The sequence below is a fragment of the Lichenostomus cassidix genome, chromosome 14 (genome assembly GCF_008360975.1).
Source record: "Lichenostomus cassidix isolate B80296 chromosome 14, HeHo_3.0, whole genome shotgun sequence".
Classification (NCBI taxonomy): domain Eukaryota; kingdom Metazoa; phylum Chordata; class Aves; order Passeriformes; family Meliphagidae; genus Lichenostomus; species Lichenostomus cassidix.
Genome location: NC_139495.1, coordinates 15901102 through 15916298, shown reverse-complemented (window position 1 = coordinate 15916298; position 15197 = coordinate 15901102). Strand labels below are relative to the sequence as shown.

Sequence of the window (15197 nt, the reverse complement as noted above, 5' to 3'; positions counted from 1 at the left end):
ATACAATGACATAATAAATGCATAGTAAAATTAAAATGCTGTAATAAAAACCTCAGCAAAGGACTGGACAGAGAGTGGTCCTGTCTTTCAGCAGGCCAGTGTTCACCTGAGTATGCTGAACTACTCAGAACAGTTTCAGAAGCTGACAGAAAAATTCTTAGCTCCCCCTTGCATTAATAATTATGCAAACTTTGATCTATTTTCTGCAAGATTCCCCCTTGATTCAACAACTGCTGTACCACTAGCTATTGTCTACCATCATTTGCCTGTTACTGACGTTCTGAAGACAAGTACAGAGATGTGTAACAGCAAATAGCCTTAACTACACACACACACACAGACGTTGCCAGTACTTGCCATAGTCAGCTGATTGGAGTTTTCAGGCACTCCTTAGTATCCATAACCTGGGTTATAAGCTCAGCTAGGAAGCTTTTAAGTATGGTTTTCTTATGAACCCCTCACAGGGTCATTTATTTTCCCATACTCCATGGAATTAGTACAGAAACCAGAGATACAAAACAAGCACTGAATTAGAACATGTTACGCCAGGATATGGGGTCGTGCTGCAAACAAATTGCCAGGTAGCACCTCACAACTTTATCCTTTCTCAACTTTTCTTACCAATTAAATGAGGAGTATGTTTACCTACTTAAGGAGCAGATCATCAGGATAATGCATGTTCACATTCCCCATTTTTAATCACTTTGGATTCACTTTCTTTCACAACTTTCCTCAGTGCCAAGCCTTATAAAGCTTTGCATTCAGAAAAAGAGCAGTGTCACCCTTTTAAGAAAAACGTTAGGAACTGGAGAAAGAACTGATTACAAATAGGGAAGAGGATCACAGAATTGTACCATCACTGAGCAAGTTGGGAAGTTGAACCAACTGAGATATATGCAATGTGTTTGCTTCTGGGAGCTATGAGGCAGCCCTGCACATGCAGGCTGCAGACATCCAGGCAGGCCGTAATGAAGACACAGTTTGCTCCTCCTCAAGTGGTGAGGTTCACCACCAAATGGGGTAAGGGGTGCAGGAGAAAAAGCAAAGCAAAGATGAGTCTCCCATATGTAGACAAAAAGCCTATGCAAAAGCAACTAATTCAGAACTGGTTAATGTTATGTACACTCTAATTTTGGCGTAGAAGATTAACTTTAATACTTTGAAATGCAAAGACTCCCGTTTCCAAAATGGTTTGTTACAAGACTGGCTTTTATGGAGTAAACACCTAGTTTTTCACAGAAATCATTAGCCCTCAGTAACAAGTAATTAGAAGAACTAAGGCCTGAATCATGCAAAGTGACAGACTGATGCTACAGCTCACTAAACATCATCAGGTTCATTCGTTAATGCTTTAGTTTGTTTGGATTACCCAGTATTAGAAAGGCTCTGTAGTACAGCAGAGTGACTCAACCAACTGCTGATATTCTGAACTATAGAAATATCCAGGAAACTACAGATAAAGGCTCATCCCAGGCCCATTTTAACTGGTAACTCCAATTTAAATAAGTAATTGGCTTTAAGAATAATTCTGATAAACATACTGTTAGTATTTTCCTAATGATACAAAACCCAAGCCAAATGGGAATTTATCTTCTAATTTAAAACCTTTAAAACAGAAGAATGAACAAGTGATTCAAGCATCACATTCCAGACCAGCAGCACAAGCACACTATACAAACAGCATCTCCCAAGAGAGGAAAGGTCATTCAATTCCTAAGAAACTGATCTGGAAACTCCATTTGAGAACATGAGAAAGGTACAACACCAAGTATCCATATTATGCAAGGTAAAATCAAAGGACTGCAGCTGAGGGGGCGAACTCCTACTCCTGTTTTACTTCATCAGTAACTTGTCTGCTATAGCGAAGCACCTTAAAAGCAAAAATGCAAAAGGTAAAAACAGGCCTGTAACAGATAGAAAATAATGTTCCTTCAAATAGCTTTTAAAGATGGGATTAAGGACAAATCAATGCCTCCTAAGTAATCACGTGCCTTTTCCTTTGAAAGAGGTTTCACTTTACAACACACACATTCTGAAAACTGAACTACTTTGGAAAACTTTATGCACAAATACATCAGGTATGCCCTCATTTCTAATAATATGCAACTTCTAACCCCTTCTGCATTCTAGGAGTACATCAGCTGATAGACTGAGCCATCAAATGCTACAATACTCTCTTGAAGTGAAAGAGAACACTCGTTCTTAACGTTAAGCAGAGGCAGAAGGGACTGAAGGGCTGAGGCTGCCAGTGTGTTGAAGGGTCATTTCAGGTCTGAAAGTCAGGACTTGTGAGCCCTGCTGAGGCAGAATGGTTTGGAGATGAACCCTCACTGCAAGAAGGATAGTGAGGAGCTGGAATATGTCTACAGATGGGAACAGAGCTGGGGAATGGACTGAAGCACAAGTCAGATGAGGAGCAGCTGAGGGGGCTGAGAGGGGGGCTCAGCCTGGAGAAAAGAAGGCTCGGGGGAACCTTCTCAACTCTCCACAACTCCCTGATAGGAGGGTGCAGCCAGGTGGGGTCAGGCTCTGTTCCCAGGGAACAAGCGACAGGACAAGAGGAAATGGCCTCAAGTTGTGCAAGGGGAGGTTCAGGTCGGCTATCAGGGAAAATTTCGGCACTGAAAGTGTGGTCAGACAGTGGAACAGGCCACCCAGGGCAGTAGTGGAGTGATCATCCCTGAAGAAATTTAAAATACCTATGGATGTGGCATTTGGGGACAGGAGTTCATGGTGGCAGGGCCGAGGTAATGGTTGGACTTGACGATCTTGGATTCCAACCTAAATAACTCTATGATTTCTCTGTAGTGAATCCACACAGTTAAGTGTTGTGCTTGTGTAAAGAATTCTCATTTAATTATTTTATTAAACTTCATCCATCATTTCTTACTATTAACAATTAATGGCTCCATGGAAAAGGGAAAAAAATTCTAATATAAAACAAACTAAGAATGGAAAATATCAAACTTCAGCTCTAGAAAATTAAGAAATGCCCTAGACTTTAGGTGATCAATACAGCAGCAAAGCTGCTGAACAACCCAGTTTTATGAGTTTCAGGATTAAGTTCTTACTTACCCAACTTGAATGAGCTCATTGAGTTTAGCTGCATTCTTGTCATCCATACCTTTTCAGGAAATTAGATAACACAGTGAATTAGGATTTACAGTGATAAAGCCACGGCCTTTTCTGTGTCCTGATAGGTATTCAAAGCTATTAAATTTTTTTCTCACATAGAATTAACATGCATAAATGTGCTGTAACATACCTCTTCTGGAAAGTTCATATTTTCATAACTTGCAAGCTTTACATGTCACAAAAATTATTTTTATATGTGGATTAAATTACCCTAGTTTAGGTACTACAGCGTTCTTTGAACACTGAGCTTTAATCTGACACTGCAGTATTAAAATGAAAAGCTTCTTCTGGCTCAATCTCTGTTGCTAAGGGAGCAAGGCAGAATGAAACAGCATCCTAGTGCATAATACAACAAAAAAGTAAATAAAAATCACAAAATGCACATGCAACCCTCACGTCTCTCTGTGCATTATAGAGCACATTTTTAAATGGACATTTTGCTAACTTGATTTATATGACAGTTAGGCCCAGATCTATTTACTGAACAATTAACCTCCCTCTGGCAATGTTAAAAGTACTTCTGGAGTGCTTTTGTATCTCAATAGCTCTCAGTAAGTCTTCTCCATTTCTGTGACTCTGTGAATACCACAAGAGGAAAAAATAAAAAGAGGGGAAAAAAAAGGAAGAAACTGCTTTCCACAGCTACAGAGCAGACCTGTCATTAATGGGTGTAGACTCTTGCAGCTTGAGTACATTTGGTCTTGGAGACAACAATTTTCCAAGTGACAGTGGGTAAAGTACGTAACCAAGTCCCAAAGTTCTAAAAGGACAGAAGCACGGAGGCTGCAGGCATTGCCATAGTGACTGTCTGAAACTTTACTCCCAGTCATAGCAAGAAGAGTCTGCTTGTAAAACAAGATGTGGGTACAGGGAAGAAACACTAATACTGATTTCTGCTGACAGGGCAACGTGCCTTGCTCCTGCACCTGCTTTGTCATCAAACAGTTCAAAATTGCTTCTCCAAGCTGAATTAACATACTGGAGACCTTTGAACAAACAGGATAAAGTCAGTATGAACATCCACAACAGTCTCATTCATTACCTGTTATGACAACAATCCCAGGTAAGGGAATAACATAGCAAAAAACCCCTTCCAAAATCCCACAATCCTTTTAGGAATTGCACATGTTCACTCATGAACGCTTTCATGTCCATTTCACTTTACAACTAGTATAACTTCACAAAGAAGTGAAAGTATTTTGATGGTTTTCCATGTCTCACAAATTAAACAAAACAAAGTGCACTATGATGTAACACTGACTGTACAAAAAGCCTGGGGACAAATAAAAAAATACACCGCCAAAAGGTGTATGCACACGGACTGGCCCATACAGCACAAGTTCCTTTGCCCCCTCTCCAAGCCAATCATGTCAGAGCTCTCTCTGGTCTGGAAGCCATAAAGACCAAGGGAACCATGTCCTGGGGCTCATCCCCCCAGCATAGACAGTAGGGCAAGGTAGGGATCCTCTACTCTACTGAGGTGAGACTCCACCTGCAGTTCTGGGGGTCCCAGCATACAAAGTACTTAAAGAGGGCTTAAAAGAAAGACAAGGACAGACATTTTAGCAGCACCTGGAGAGACAGGACAAGGGGGGATGTTTTTAAACCAAAAGAGGGGAGATTTAAACTACATATAACAAAAACATTTTTTATTATGAGGGTGGTGAGGCCCTGGCACAAGTTGCCTAGAGGAGCTGTGGCTGCCCCATCCCTGGAAGTGCTCAAGGCCAGCTTGGACAGAGGCTTGGAGCAACCTGGTCTAGTGGAAAGTGTCCCAGCCCATGGCAGGGGGTTGAGACAAAATGGTCCGTTCCAATCATTCTGTAGTTCTGTAAGCCTCAGCTCAGGTATGTTGCTAATGCAATTAATCAACTGCCAGCAAACAGCGCAGCATTGTCATGGCACATACTCCTCCATCTACACTCATTGATACAGACAAAACTGAACTCTGGGACTGATGAGGTCAGAACCCATCTGCTTAGCCATTAAAGTTATTTCCAGTTATAATTTGTGCTTTTTCATCTTCAGGGTACAGTGAGGAAACATTTAAAGAACAACTTCGAGAAAGACACCATCCCGGATTTTGACTACATAGGCACAAATAACTGTGGGTATAAATGGTATAATTTACACACTTAATTGCTTAGGTTTCAACAGTAACAGAATAGATCATCTAAGCTTTGTACATGTTTACCTATCACCTGTGGGAGCTACATGCACTGCATTCTGCAGACAGCTAAAAATAAAGAAATCTATTAAAGTGGACTAATGCAACAGACTAAGAAGGTCTGTAAAAATAAAAACACATTTAATGAAGAAACAACAGCACAGATTACAGCAATAGTCAAGAATTCAAAAGTGGAACTGAACTAGACACTGACAACTTCAAGGGTAGTAACTTCTGATTCTATGATGTAAAAAAAATCTGAAGTCATTCATACTTACATCCCCCAATCTTTTTCCTTAGTTCCCCATAGCAGATTAAGCCATACAGCTCCAGGGAAGATTTTTTCAGACCTTGAGAAAACACTAGAAAGTAGAAAAGGTGTCAATGAGATGTAGGTTGCAGATACTCACACGGAGCTACACAGCAGATACTCATTTCAACACTGAAAAAGAGAGGATTTGTATTTTCAAATCAAAGGCAAAGCTAAGTTCTGGTTCAAGTAACACTATAATGGGATTGGTTTGCCAACTTCCTTCACACATCGTTTTTTAGGAAAACATTCTGGAAATTACAGCAAAACAAAGCAGCTTCCAAAGAATTTAAACTAATATGTAACTGCACAAAATGCAAAATAAAGCTAATTCATAATAAATCTAGCTCTAGTATCAACTGTTTACAAATTCTAGGGGAAATGTCCAGATGCCCCCAAGCAAGTGCATACAGAACTCTTTTACATGAAAATTCAGAGAGAGTTCTGGATTTTCCAGAAGACAGAGAACATTTTCTGTGCACACCAACACATCGTAAGAGATTTGATGCAAATTCTACATTCTAAATTTTTACACAAAGAATTGCTGACATTTTATTCAACTTTACAGGGAATTTTTTTGTCCTTTCTCAACAATACATATGATGTGGACATTACTGCCAATAGATCTAAAGACCTATGACAGCAAAGACAGTCTTGTAGTTTACTAATCAGCTGAAAATATTTATTCTTCTCTATTCATCAAAACTTTAGTTCTCTCTGATCTCAAAATCTAAGCACACATATTTCTACTAATACTAAAGCTAACTGAGCTACTGTGCTGATTGTTAAATTCCTTCAGACAATGAGATTCTAGACTGCACACATACCAAATACATAACTTTTTGTTATCCAAAAAACATATTAACTTAATCTGTGACATCTTTTTGTTTTAAAAATTCTTCCACGCTGTGTTTGCTGCAACACTGTTTTAAAATAAAATACTAATGGCTTGTTTCATCTTAAAGTGCTGCCTTGCTTTGAAAAAAGGAACTCACAATACACCTTATGCCAGGTGGTTTAGATATGCAAGTCCTCCTTTAGATAACCTAAAGTCAGGAACAGACAAGTTCATAAAGAGACTGTATCATACACTAGCTTTGCATTCCTTCAGCTACTTTCTAGCCATATCCATTTCTCCTTAATGAGTCATTTTTAAGAACTCATTATTTTTTATTTTTAATGAGGTTTAACAAGACCAAGTGCTGGGTCCTGCACTTCAGTCACAACAACTCCCTGCAGCACTACAGGCTAGGGACAAAGTGGCTGGACAGTGGCCAAGCAGAAAGTGACCTGGGGGTGTTGACTGAACACGAGCCAGCAGTGTGCCCTCGTGGCCAAGAAGGCCAATGGCATCCTGGCCTGTATCAGGAATAGTGTGGCCAGCAGGACCAGGGCAGTGATTCTTCCCCTGTACTCAGCACTGGCTGGACCACACCTTGAGTGCTGTGTCCAGTTCTGAGTACCCTAATTTAGGAAGGTCATTGCGATGTTTAAACATGTGCAGAGGAGGGCAATAAGGCTGGTGAAGGGTCTGGAAAACAAGTCCTGTGAGGAGTGGCTGAGGGAGCTGAGGTTGTTTAGCTTGGAGAAAAGGAGGCTCAGGGGAGACCTTATCACTGTCTACATCCACCTGACAGGAAGGTGTAGCCATGTGGGGGTCAATCTCCTCTGTCAGGCAACCAGCGGCAGAATGAGAAGACACAGCCTTATGCTGCATCAGGGGAGGTCTAGGATGGACATTAGGAAGAAGTTCTTCACAGAAAGAGTGACTGGGCATTGGAATGGGCTGCCCAGGAAGGTGGTGGAGTCATTGTCTCTGGAAGTGTTTAAGAAAGGACTGGATGTGGCACTTAGTGCCATGGTGGTCATAGGTTGGACTCAATGATCTCAAAAATCTTTTCCATCCTAGTTGATGCTGTGATAGAGAGACTGTATTCTATACTAGCTTTGCATTCTTTTAACTTCTTTCCACATCCATTTCTCCCTGATGAATTATTTTTAACTTGAGAGGCTCTGGCCACAAACACTCAACATGAATTTACTATCCAAACTTCTGCTGATATTCAAGAGAGGTGTTCAAAGACCAAAAAATTCAACCACCACAACCTGCCATGATTCATGCATCTTAGAATATACCATTAGGACCAGAAAACTCTGGAGACTATAATTTAATCAACAAGGTAATGGGAGAACTGACATTTTTGACACCTTAAAGTCAAAAGAACTGAATCTTAGTAAAATCTGGTCACTCTGAAATACATTTCTTTAGCCTGTTACTCAGACTAGGCCACCCACAGACTAACTTGAATCCTCTCTCCCCATTCCTAAGTAGTACGGACTTGACAGAGATCCACTCTCAATGATCATATATTAATATTACTGTTATAAAACACCACCAGCTGTTTATCTGACTTCCCAATTTGTTTTCCATTAAGCCAGCTGCAGAAGGAGAGAAAAGAATGGGAAGGGAATATGGTACTGGGAATCCTAAGTTATTGAACCAATGGTACAATTTCAAACATCTATAAAGTGAGAACAAGTATGTCACCGTTTACAGTTGTACTGGACTGTTTATTTATTTCTGCCTTCCCCCAAGAACTGCAAAGTAGTACTGGGTCAGTTTGCTTGATGCAGCCATGCCTGACTAACATTTAAGCAGCTCTCCCTGAAGGTGTGCTCCTGAGAATACAGAAACACTTCCCTGAACCAGATTTTTCCCCAGAATTAGTAGCAGGATCTGCATTTACTATGGTGTGGTGAATTCACAGAATAGCAGTGATACAAATACCAGGTTTTGAAAAGTATTTTTCACAAAACATGAACCTCAGTAGGGCCATGCTAACAAAAATAAGAAATGAGAGATTCTGGACTCCCCATTCCTGAAGATCTCTATGGCCAGGTTGGATGGGGCATTGAGCAAACTGGTCTAGTGGAAGGTCTCCCTGTCCATGGCAGAGGATGGAATGGGAGGGTCTTTGAGGTCCCTTGTAACGCAGTCATCCTGTGGTTCTATGACTCTATGTTCAGTATTTATTTCCTCCTCAGTACTTACTTCCTCACCTCTAAAAGGCAGGACTACAACCCTTGCACCAAGCCCATTTTGGTGCATACTAACCATTGTCAAAGTCAATGTACTTGGAGATCTTGTGCCAGGTGCGGTAGTAGAAGTGCCGGACCTGCTCCTTGTTCTTCACCATGCTTGCTGGTTTGCCTTTCTTCTTGTATTTCAGAGCAATATTGTTTTGGATAGCTTCAAAGTCCTTCCCATGCTGAAGAAAAAATAAAACAAACTGAAATACTCAAACCCAAACTTGGATCTTGTCACAAGTCAAATAATGTGAGGGACTTTGGGGTTCTTTGTGGGAAACTGGATTTCAATGGCCACAAACAAAATTTTTGGGGATCAGAACTCAACAGAGAAAAAAAGGACACTGGTTTCCTTTGTTTTATATAAAATGTAATATAGATGCCAAATTAATTACTTTCTAATTTGTTTAACTGATTCAAAATAAAAACAGTAAGTTGCTAGCAACTTAAAAAAACCCACCCAACTTTACTCGCAAATATGTTATGTAGCAGAACTAAAACCACTGATTTTCTCCCTGAGCATTCATTACTCTCCTCTGCATTCCCTCCACCATTTCTGACTAGAGTGAATGAAAAACACATTGTATTTACCAGCTGCACTTTTATTTGTAGTACATTTCATGTTACTGTTACTAGGAGTATAGAACTCCAGTTTCAAAAGATTTGATGTTATAGACATCAAATGTTACAGCACATCCTGCTGTCACAAAATTTTTGTATTCAGAAAAGGTTGGAACTGATTTAGATACAAAGTATGAAAACCTCTTCTGAAAGGCAGTGCCACAAAATGAATGGAAGGAGGGACTAAACAGAGTCTCAGATCCACCTTAAAGCAAATTTTTAAGCTTTTTCCTCGGTATTCAAAAAAAAACAGTGAAGTGAGTTAAAAATTACTTGATTCCCAGGAATATTACTGCAATTCAGAGGAGTTAAAAAAAGAAAACACTGTTTAAATGTTCATTTTGTCCACAAAATACATATATGTGAACCATGCCTATGGAAAAAAAAATTCAAAAAAGATACACATGTGCAAAGAAAACTCCCCATCACTGCTTTTGGTTTTACCTTTGACACGCATTTTCAAAACAGAAATGCTATTGAAATAATCACAGGAACAGGACAAGCAGGAATCCATTATATACATTGTAAGAGACAGAGGATAAGATAACGTAACCTCTTCTTTTCTCTCAGCTCTAGAACTGAACTGGCTCAAACCTCTTCATGGCCGAAGACTAAACACAATTCTTACTAGAACAGAAGAGCTTTTCCTGTTTGGTATTATTACAGAGCAAGTATGCTGCTTTTGAAAGTTCAGATGGGGACATTATTTAATTATTTTTCATTTGAAACAGAACTATAATTCAATAACATCTGAAATTATTATAAACATTCATTAACAAAATTCAGAAATATTTCCTGTGTATTAAAACAAAAAACCCAAAAAACAACAAACCTGACACTTTTGGCATGTGGCTTTGACTGACAGCTGTTTTACAGCCCACTGTATGGTCCCACAAATGCTCATGTGTAAATGTGCCTTCTGCACCTGCCAATCTCACCTGAATCAACCTTCTTTAGGACTATCCAGACTCTAATGAAAGCCATCTAAGTCTGTTATTTTCTTCTACATGTACCTCATACAATCCCTCAAAGAAAGTGTTCTTGTCCTCCGTGCTCCATGACTCCCACTGCCGTCGGACCTTCTTTCCTTCCTCCTTCTCTCCAGCTGAGGAGCCCAAGTTCCTTGCTGCTGACTTGGAATTCCCAGCAGGATTGCTGGGAGGAATTCCTGTTGTGCCACCAGGTGCAGCCCCTCCATTATCTGCTGCTGTAAAAAACCATGACCAGCGTGAATAATAAGCCAACAGGAGGATCCATGGATAGAGGTAAGAGAGTTACTCAGAAATTTCCCATTTTTTACTTGAAATACAATGGACAAATAATGAGGTTTGTTTTACAGAAATAAAATTTCAAAGCACAAAAACAAGGTGAAGTTTCAATGGCTTAATTTTGTATTTCCAGAAGTAACACAGATAAGCAGGAATCACAGCACCCTCACAGACAACCCTCTCTGATGCTTGTATGCTGGTAAGCTCTGCAGTCACTGCCCTGCAGCCAGGAGGAACTCCTGAGCAGTGCTGAACAGGGAGCTGATCAATGGAGCAAAGTGACATCCGTGAGGAAAACAGATGTAATGTAACATCCTTTCTTTGGTCTTGATCCTACTGCCTCCAGAATAACTGTGGAAAGGGAAGGATTGAGAGATGTCGACTTTAGTTCATCACGTGACAATGGATCAGCATCTCCACAATCTGATCTGCAGTGTATCCATATGATCCTCAGTGCACCACCTCTGAAATGGCTCATCTAGGAAAACTCCAGTTATCCAAAGGACAGCAAGTGTCAACCCATTCTCCTTTCCCAAATCCTGCTGTATCTTTCAGAAAAAGGCAAGGAAGTGTAATCTTGATTGTCCCTTTGTCAGTTATCAGCATTCAAAGAACATGAAAAAAGAGACATGAAGACTGGAAATACTAAAATGAGAATAATGCTGGAAAAAACTTGAGAGAATTTACTGTTTACTCAACTGGGGACCCAGGATGGAAAATCTACAAACAAAACATCATGCTTGGTTTGACACTGCATATCAGAATGCTAGTCCAGATGCACTCCCCCAGATGCACTCATTTTTTTTTCCATAAAAATATAACCATTTCCAGTAACTTGTATTTCCAAAATAAATTATCTTGAATTTTATTTAAAAATATTATTTACAATTTGACTGTGCTTATCAATGCAGACATGTATTTAATAAAACAGAAGTCTTTTAACACTAAGCACATTAATTGCTCATTATAATGAATGCTCATTACACTTGCCTTTTTTCCAGTTACTGGCCTTTATGTTTTGTGTTTTACCTCATGATATATTGGCTTGTCTTAGTTTATTTGCTTATACACCCAGCTTGTACAATACAGCAGTCCCAACCAGTTTCCCTAGCTTTTACATATATATGAGCATAATTCTCTTTCATATATAGGTTTAAAAAGTTCAGTTATCTTTTCAAATTAAACTATATGAAGCAGGGTTTTTTTTACCTGACAAAGCCAGTGTTCAAGAACCCAGATATCCCATTTTGATAATCCTAATAGTATTTTTTTTTAAAAAGTGTCAGAAGAATCAGCTGTTACAGGCCCACTATGCCTTAGAGATTTGAAAGACTTGTATGTAGATCTTAACAAGTCAGTTGCAATTTGAAAGTAATTCCTTTGGGTGACAAAACCATGTTTCTCCAAATCCTATAGAAGCTGGTTTGTTCAAGTAATGGAGAATATTTGAAATCAAACCTGGAAGAGAGCAAGATGTCTGAAAGTACATTTTTCCCTGCATACAACAAATATTTACTTGATATAAAATATGATACTGTGACCATTTTGGAGTTAATGTTTCTTTTATTTCTAGGGATAACTATTGGAGTCTTTTGAAGAAAATTACTGTCACCACAACGAGGCATGTAATGCAAGACATGAAAAACCATTAGACATCTAGAAGAAAATGCACTTATAAACAACTTCTCAAATAAACAGCTTCTTTACTTCCTTCATCAGCCACTGATAAAATAGTTGAAACTTAAGCCATTTAATTCTGGCACTGTGGAGGTAAATCCTTTAAAAGAAAGAAACCACAAGAAAAAAACCTGAGCACTTTAACAGATGAATGAGAAGAAACCCAATACAAACTGACACTTCTTTATTCTGCAAATGTGAGATTGGAATATCACAATTTGCACAGTAAGGCAATACAGATCTTTGGTCAAGAAGGGGAAAGTCAAACATATAAGGCCCCAAACTCAATCTCCAAACTCCTGCTGCTACCAGCTTCCAACACAAAAGATGTCCTTTATCAGAATACAGGCACAGGATTTCAGTCCAGAGTCACAATCCTGATCACAGACCCCTAACTTCTGAGAAATCTGTCGGAGGAACAATCAATGCAGGATTTGGGGGTTTCATTTGTGTACAGGGTGGTTGGTTTTTGTTTGGGATTTCTGTGGGGTTTGTTTTCTTTTTTTTTTTTTTTAATGCTTACTCAAGTAAGTAAAATCCTAAGTCAGCTACCTGAAGAACAGATCTTACCAAGGATTTTCTAAAGATTGTTCAGTACACTTGGTACACATGAAGTTTTCACTGTTTTCTTATGCTTTCATTAAAAAGCATAAGAAGCTGAAGTGTTAATAAAGATTTTATGGTCTTATTAGAATTTAAAGTTCAGTACATTTTCATTTACATTTTAGTTGTAGGTAAAAGATGGACTGAAGAGCTCTACTGGACATGCTGAGGGCTACATGGATTCAACATCTACACAGAACATGAAGCTCATTACTGATCTTTTGCTCTTTTATGCACACAAGACAAACTGTAGTCCTGGGAACTTTATCAGAATCTGTTTTGTTTTAAACTCTCTTATAAATTATCATCCGGACAATTGTTAAGAGTATTGTATAGGAAGATCTAAAAATCTGAATATCCTGTCTCTTCTACAGAGCTCTTACGTGCCATTCAGTTCTTCCAGGAAAAAAGAGGTCTGCTCTATCATCCTTTAGCATGAACTTTCTTAATACTGTGCATGGTAATATTTATTGTTGGGTTATCCCAATCCAATCAAGAGTATACTGAACCTTGGTAAGGTAATGGAACGCACTATATTCTAAAACACAGAACTATAAAACAGTTCAGGACAAAAGGCAAAAATAAAAATAATCATACATCATTAAATTACCCCCCATAAATTCATTACCTCCATCTCACTGTATGAAATTCTTGTTACATACAGAAGAGTTAATGAGCCTTCATCCCCTCACTGATTGACTATTCTATGATTAATTCCCAATAATGGACACTTTAAAACTTCATCAATGCACTAAAATAAGAAGCTCCCCTGAGGCCAGCTATACCATTACTGCTGCAGAATGCTGGGGAGACGGAGGGAGCTCACTCTAATAACTCAGGTGCCTGTTCTATGTAAAATCATTTATCGAAAAGGAGAATACTGCAGACAAGACAAAGACAAGCTGAACATTCTCCCACTGTCTACTCATCCTGCATCACCCAGCCAGTGACCTGGACATCAATACCATTACAGCTATGACACCTTCCCTTTACTCCAGGCACGCCAGAGCACTAGCACTTGCATACAAGGCAGTCATCTGGATATTTAAATTACCAGCATTTTCCCTCAGCTTTCAATACACAGTTTGCAAAGACTTCGGGTTTTTGCACTCAGTATTTGAATTGTAACCCCCAACAAAATCATGGGTCAGAACACCAGTCATAGAAACTTATTCATTCCTTTTATCCAGTGTTCTCTACCCACCTATATGTCCCATTATTAAAACTTCATTTATCAGTGACTGGCATAATAACATCTCAAACTGTGTTCCCGTGGAAAAAGCTGTGTCTGTAGTTCTAAGCGAAAAAAACACTTGCAAACATTTCTATAAAGAGATTTAAGGACTGCAGTTTAAGAATCTGATAAGAAAATTACAAACAATGGAATATACATGCATAAAGTAACTGAGACATTGGTAGTATCAGGGTTTCATCGTGGCTACAGTCACAAGTTCTTCCTTCTAGGCAGCATCTCAGAGTTTGCCTTTCAGTCTTCCACTGACAGCTCTTACAAGCCAGCTGATTCATATCTTCTATGACAGATTACACACATACAGAAAAAGGAATCTCCAGAGTAAAATCACACTACATCCCTGTATCCCAACACACAGGCTGGGTTAGAGGCTTGGCTCACAACTTCTTAACTTCCTCAGGGTCACAGGTCATTGTAGGTGGAACTTTCATTTGGGAATACCTTTAAAAACAAGATGGTGCATTCACACTCTTGCATGCCACAGCCCAAATGCTGAGTGTTAGGACTAACTCACTCCCCAAAGTGCAAGATGTAAATACCAACTTGCAACAGACAAGCTCCCTCGGAGTCAACACTTGGAGTGCTAACTTTGTAACTGGAAGTTTCTACCCTGTACGCCTCCACAAAACACAGCATGGGCTCCTGAGAAGGGCAAATCTAGAAGCTTATGTCTTATTGCATGGTTATGCCATATAGTGTTCTTGTTGTGAATTAACATCCAAAGTTTGAAACACAGAACCACTGAATATTCTGAGTTGGACTCAATAAAAACAAGGATTATTGAGTCCAACTCTTACAAAATTGGCCTTACAGGAATTGAATCTGGGACCTTGGCGTTCTCAGCACCATGCTCTGACCAACTCAGCTAATCTCAGGCTCAACTGGTAACTGCCCTACAAGGCCAGCGACAGTCTATCTTCTTCTAGCTCTTACTAGTTAGAAAATTAGCACAACCAAGAGGTAGCTGAATGTGTTTAAATTATCAGAGTCTCTTAACAAAACTATACAGAAGGCTTGCTTCTCTATGGACAGGATATGTTTAGTATACAATGTATCAAAGGCAACACTATCTGAGCT

At 39.3% G+C, this 15197-nt stretch overlaps 1 protein-coding gene across 5 annotated transcripts in view; it reads right to left on the bottom strand.

Annotated features, from left to right (window-relative positions):
- Window positions 1–15197, bottom strand: part of CRAMP1 (cramped chromatin regulator 1) — a 52557-nt gene that overhangs the window by 30343 nt on the left and 7017 nt on the right. For 4 of the 5 annotated variants that reach the window (XR_014855224.1, XM_085075259.1, XM_085075258.1 and 1 more), the window contains exons 3-6: window positions 10334–10527; window positions 8728–8881; window positions 5581–5664; window positions 3076–3124 (exon numbers count right to left, since the gene is read on the bottom strand). Coding sequence is in view for 4 of the 5 variants with exons in the window: in XM_085075259.1 (XP_084931385.1) it covers window positions 3076–3124; window positions 5581–5664; window positions 8728–8881; window positions 10334–10527 (481 nt within the window). In the remaining variant the exon portion in view is untranslated. The remainder of the gene's footprint in view (window positions 1–3075; window positions 3125–5580; window positions 5665–8727; window positions 8882–10333; window positions 10528–15197) is intronic. The other variant, XM_085075257.1, reaches the window with a different exon arrangement.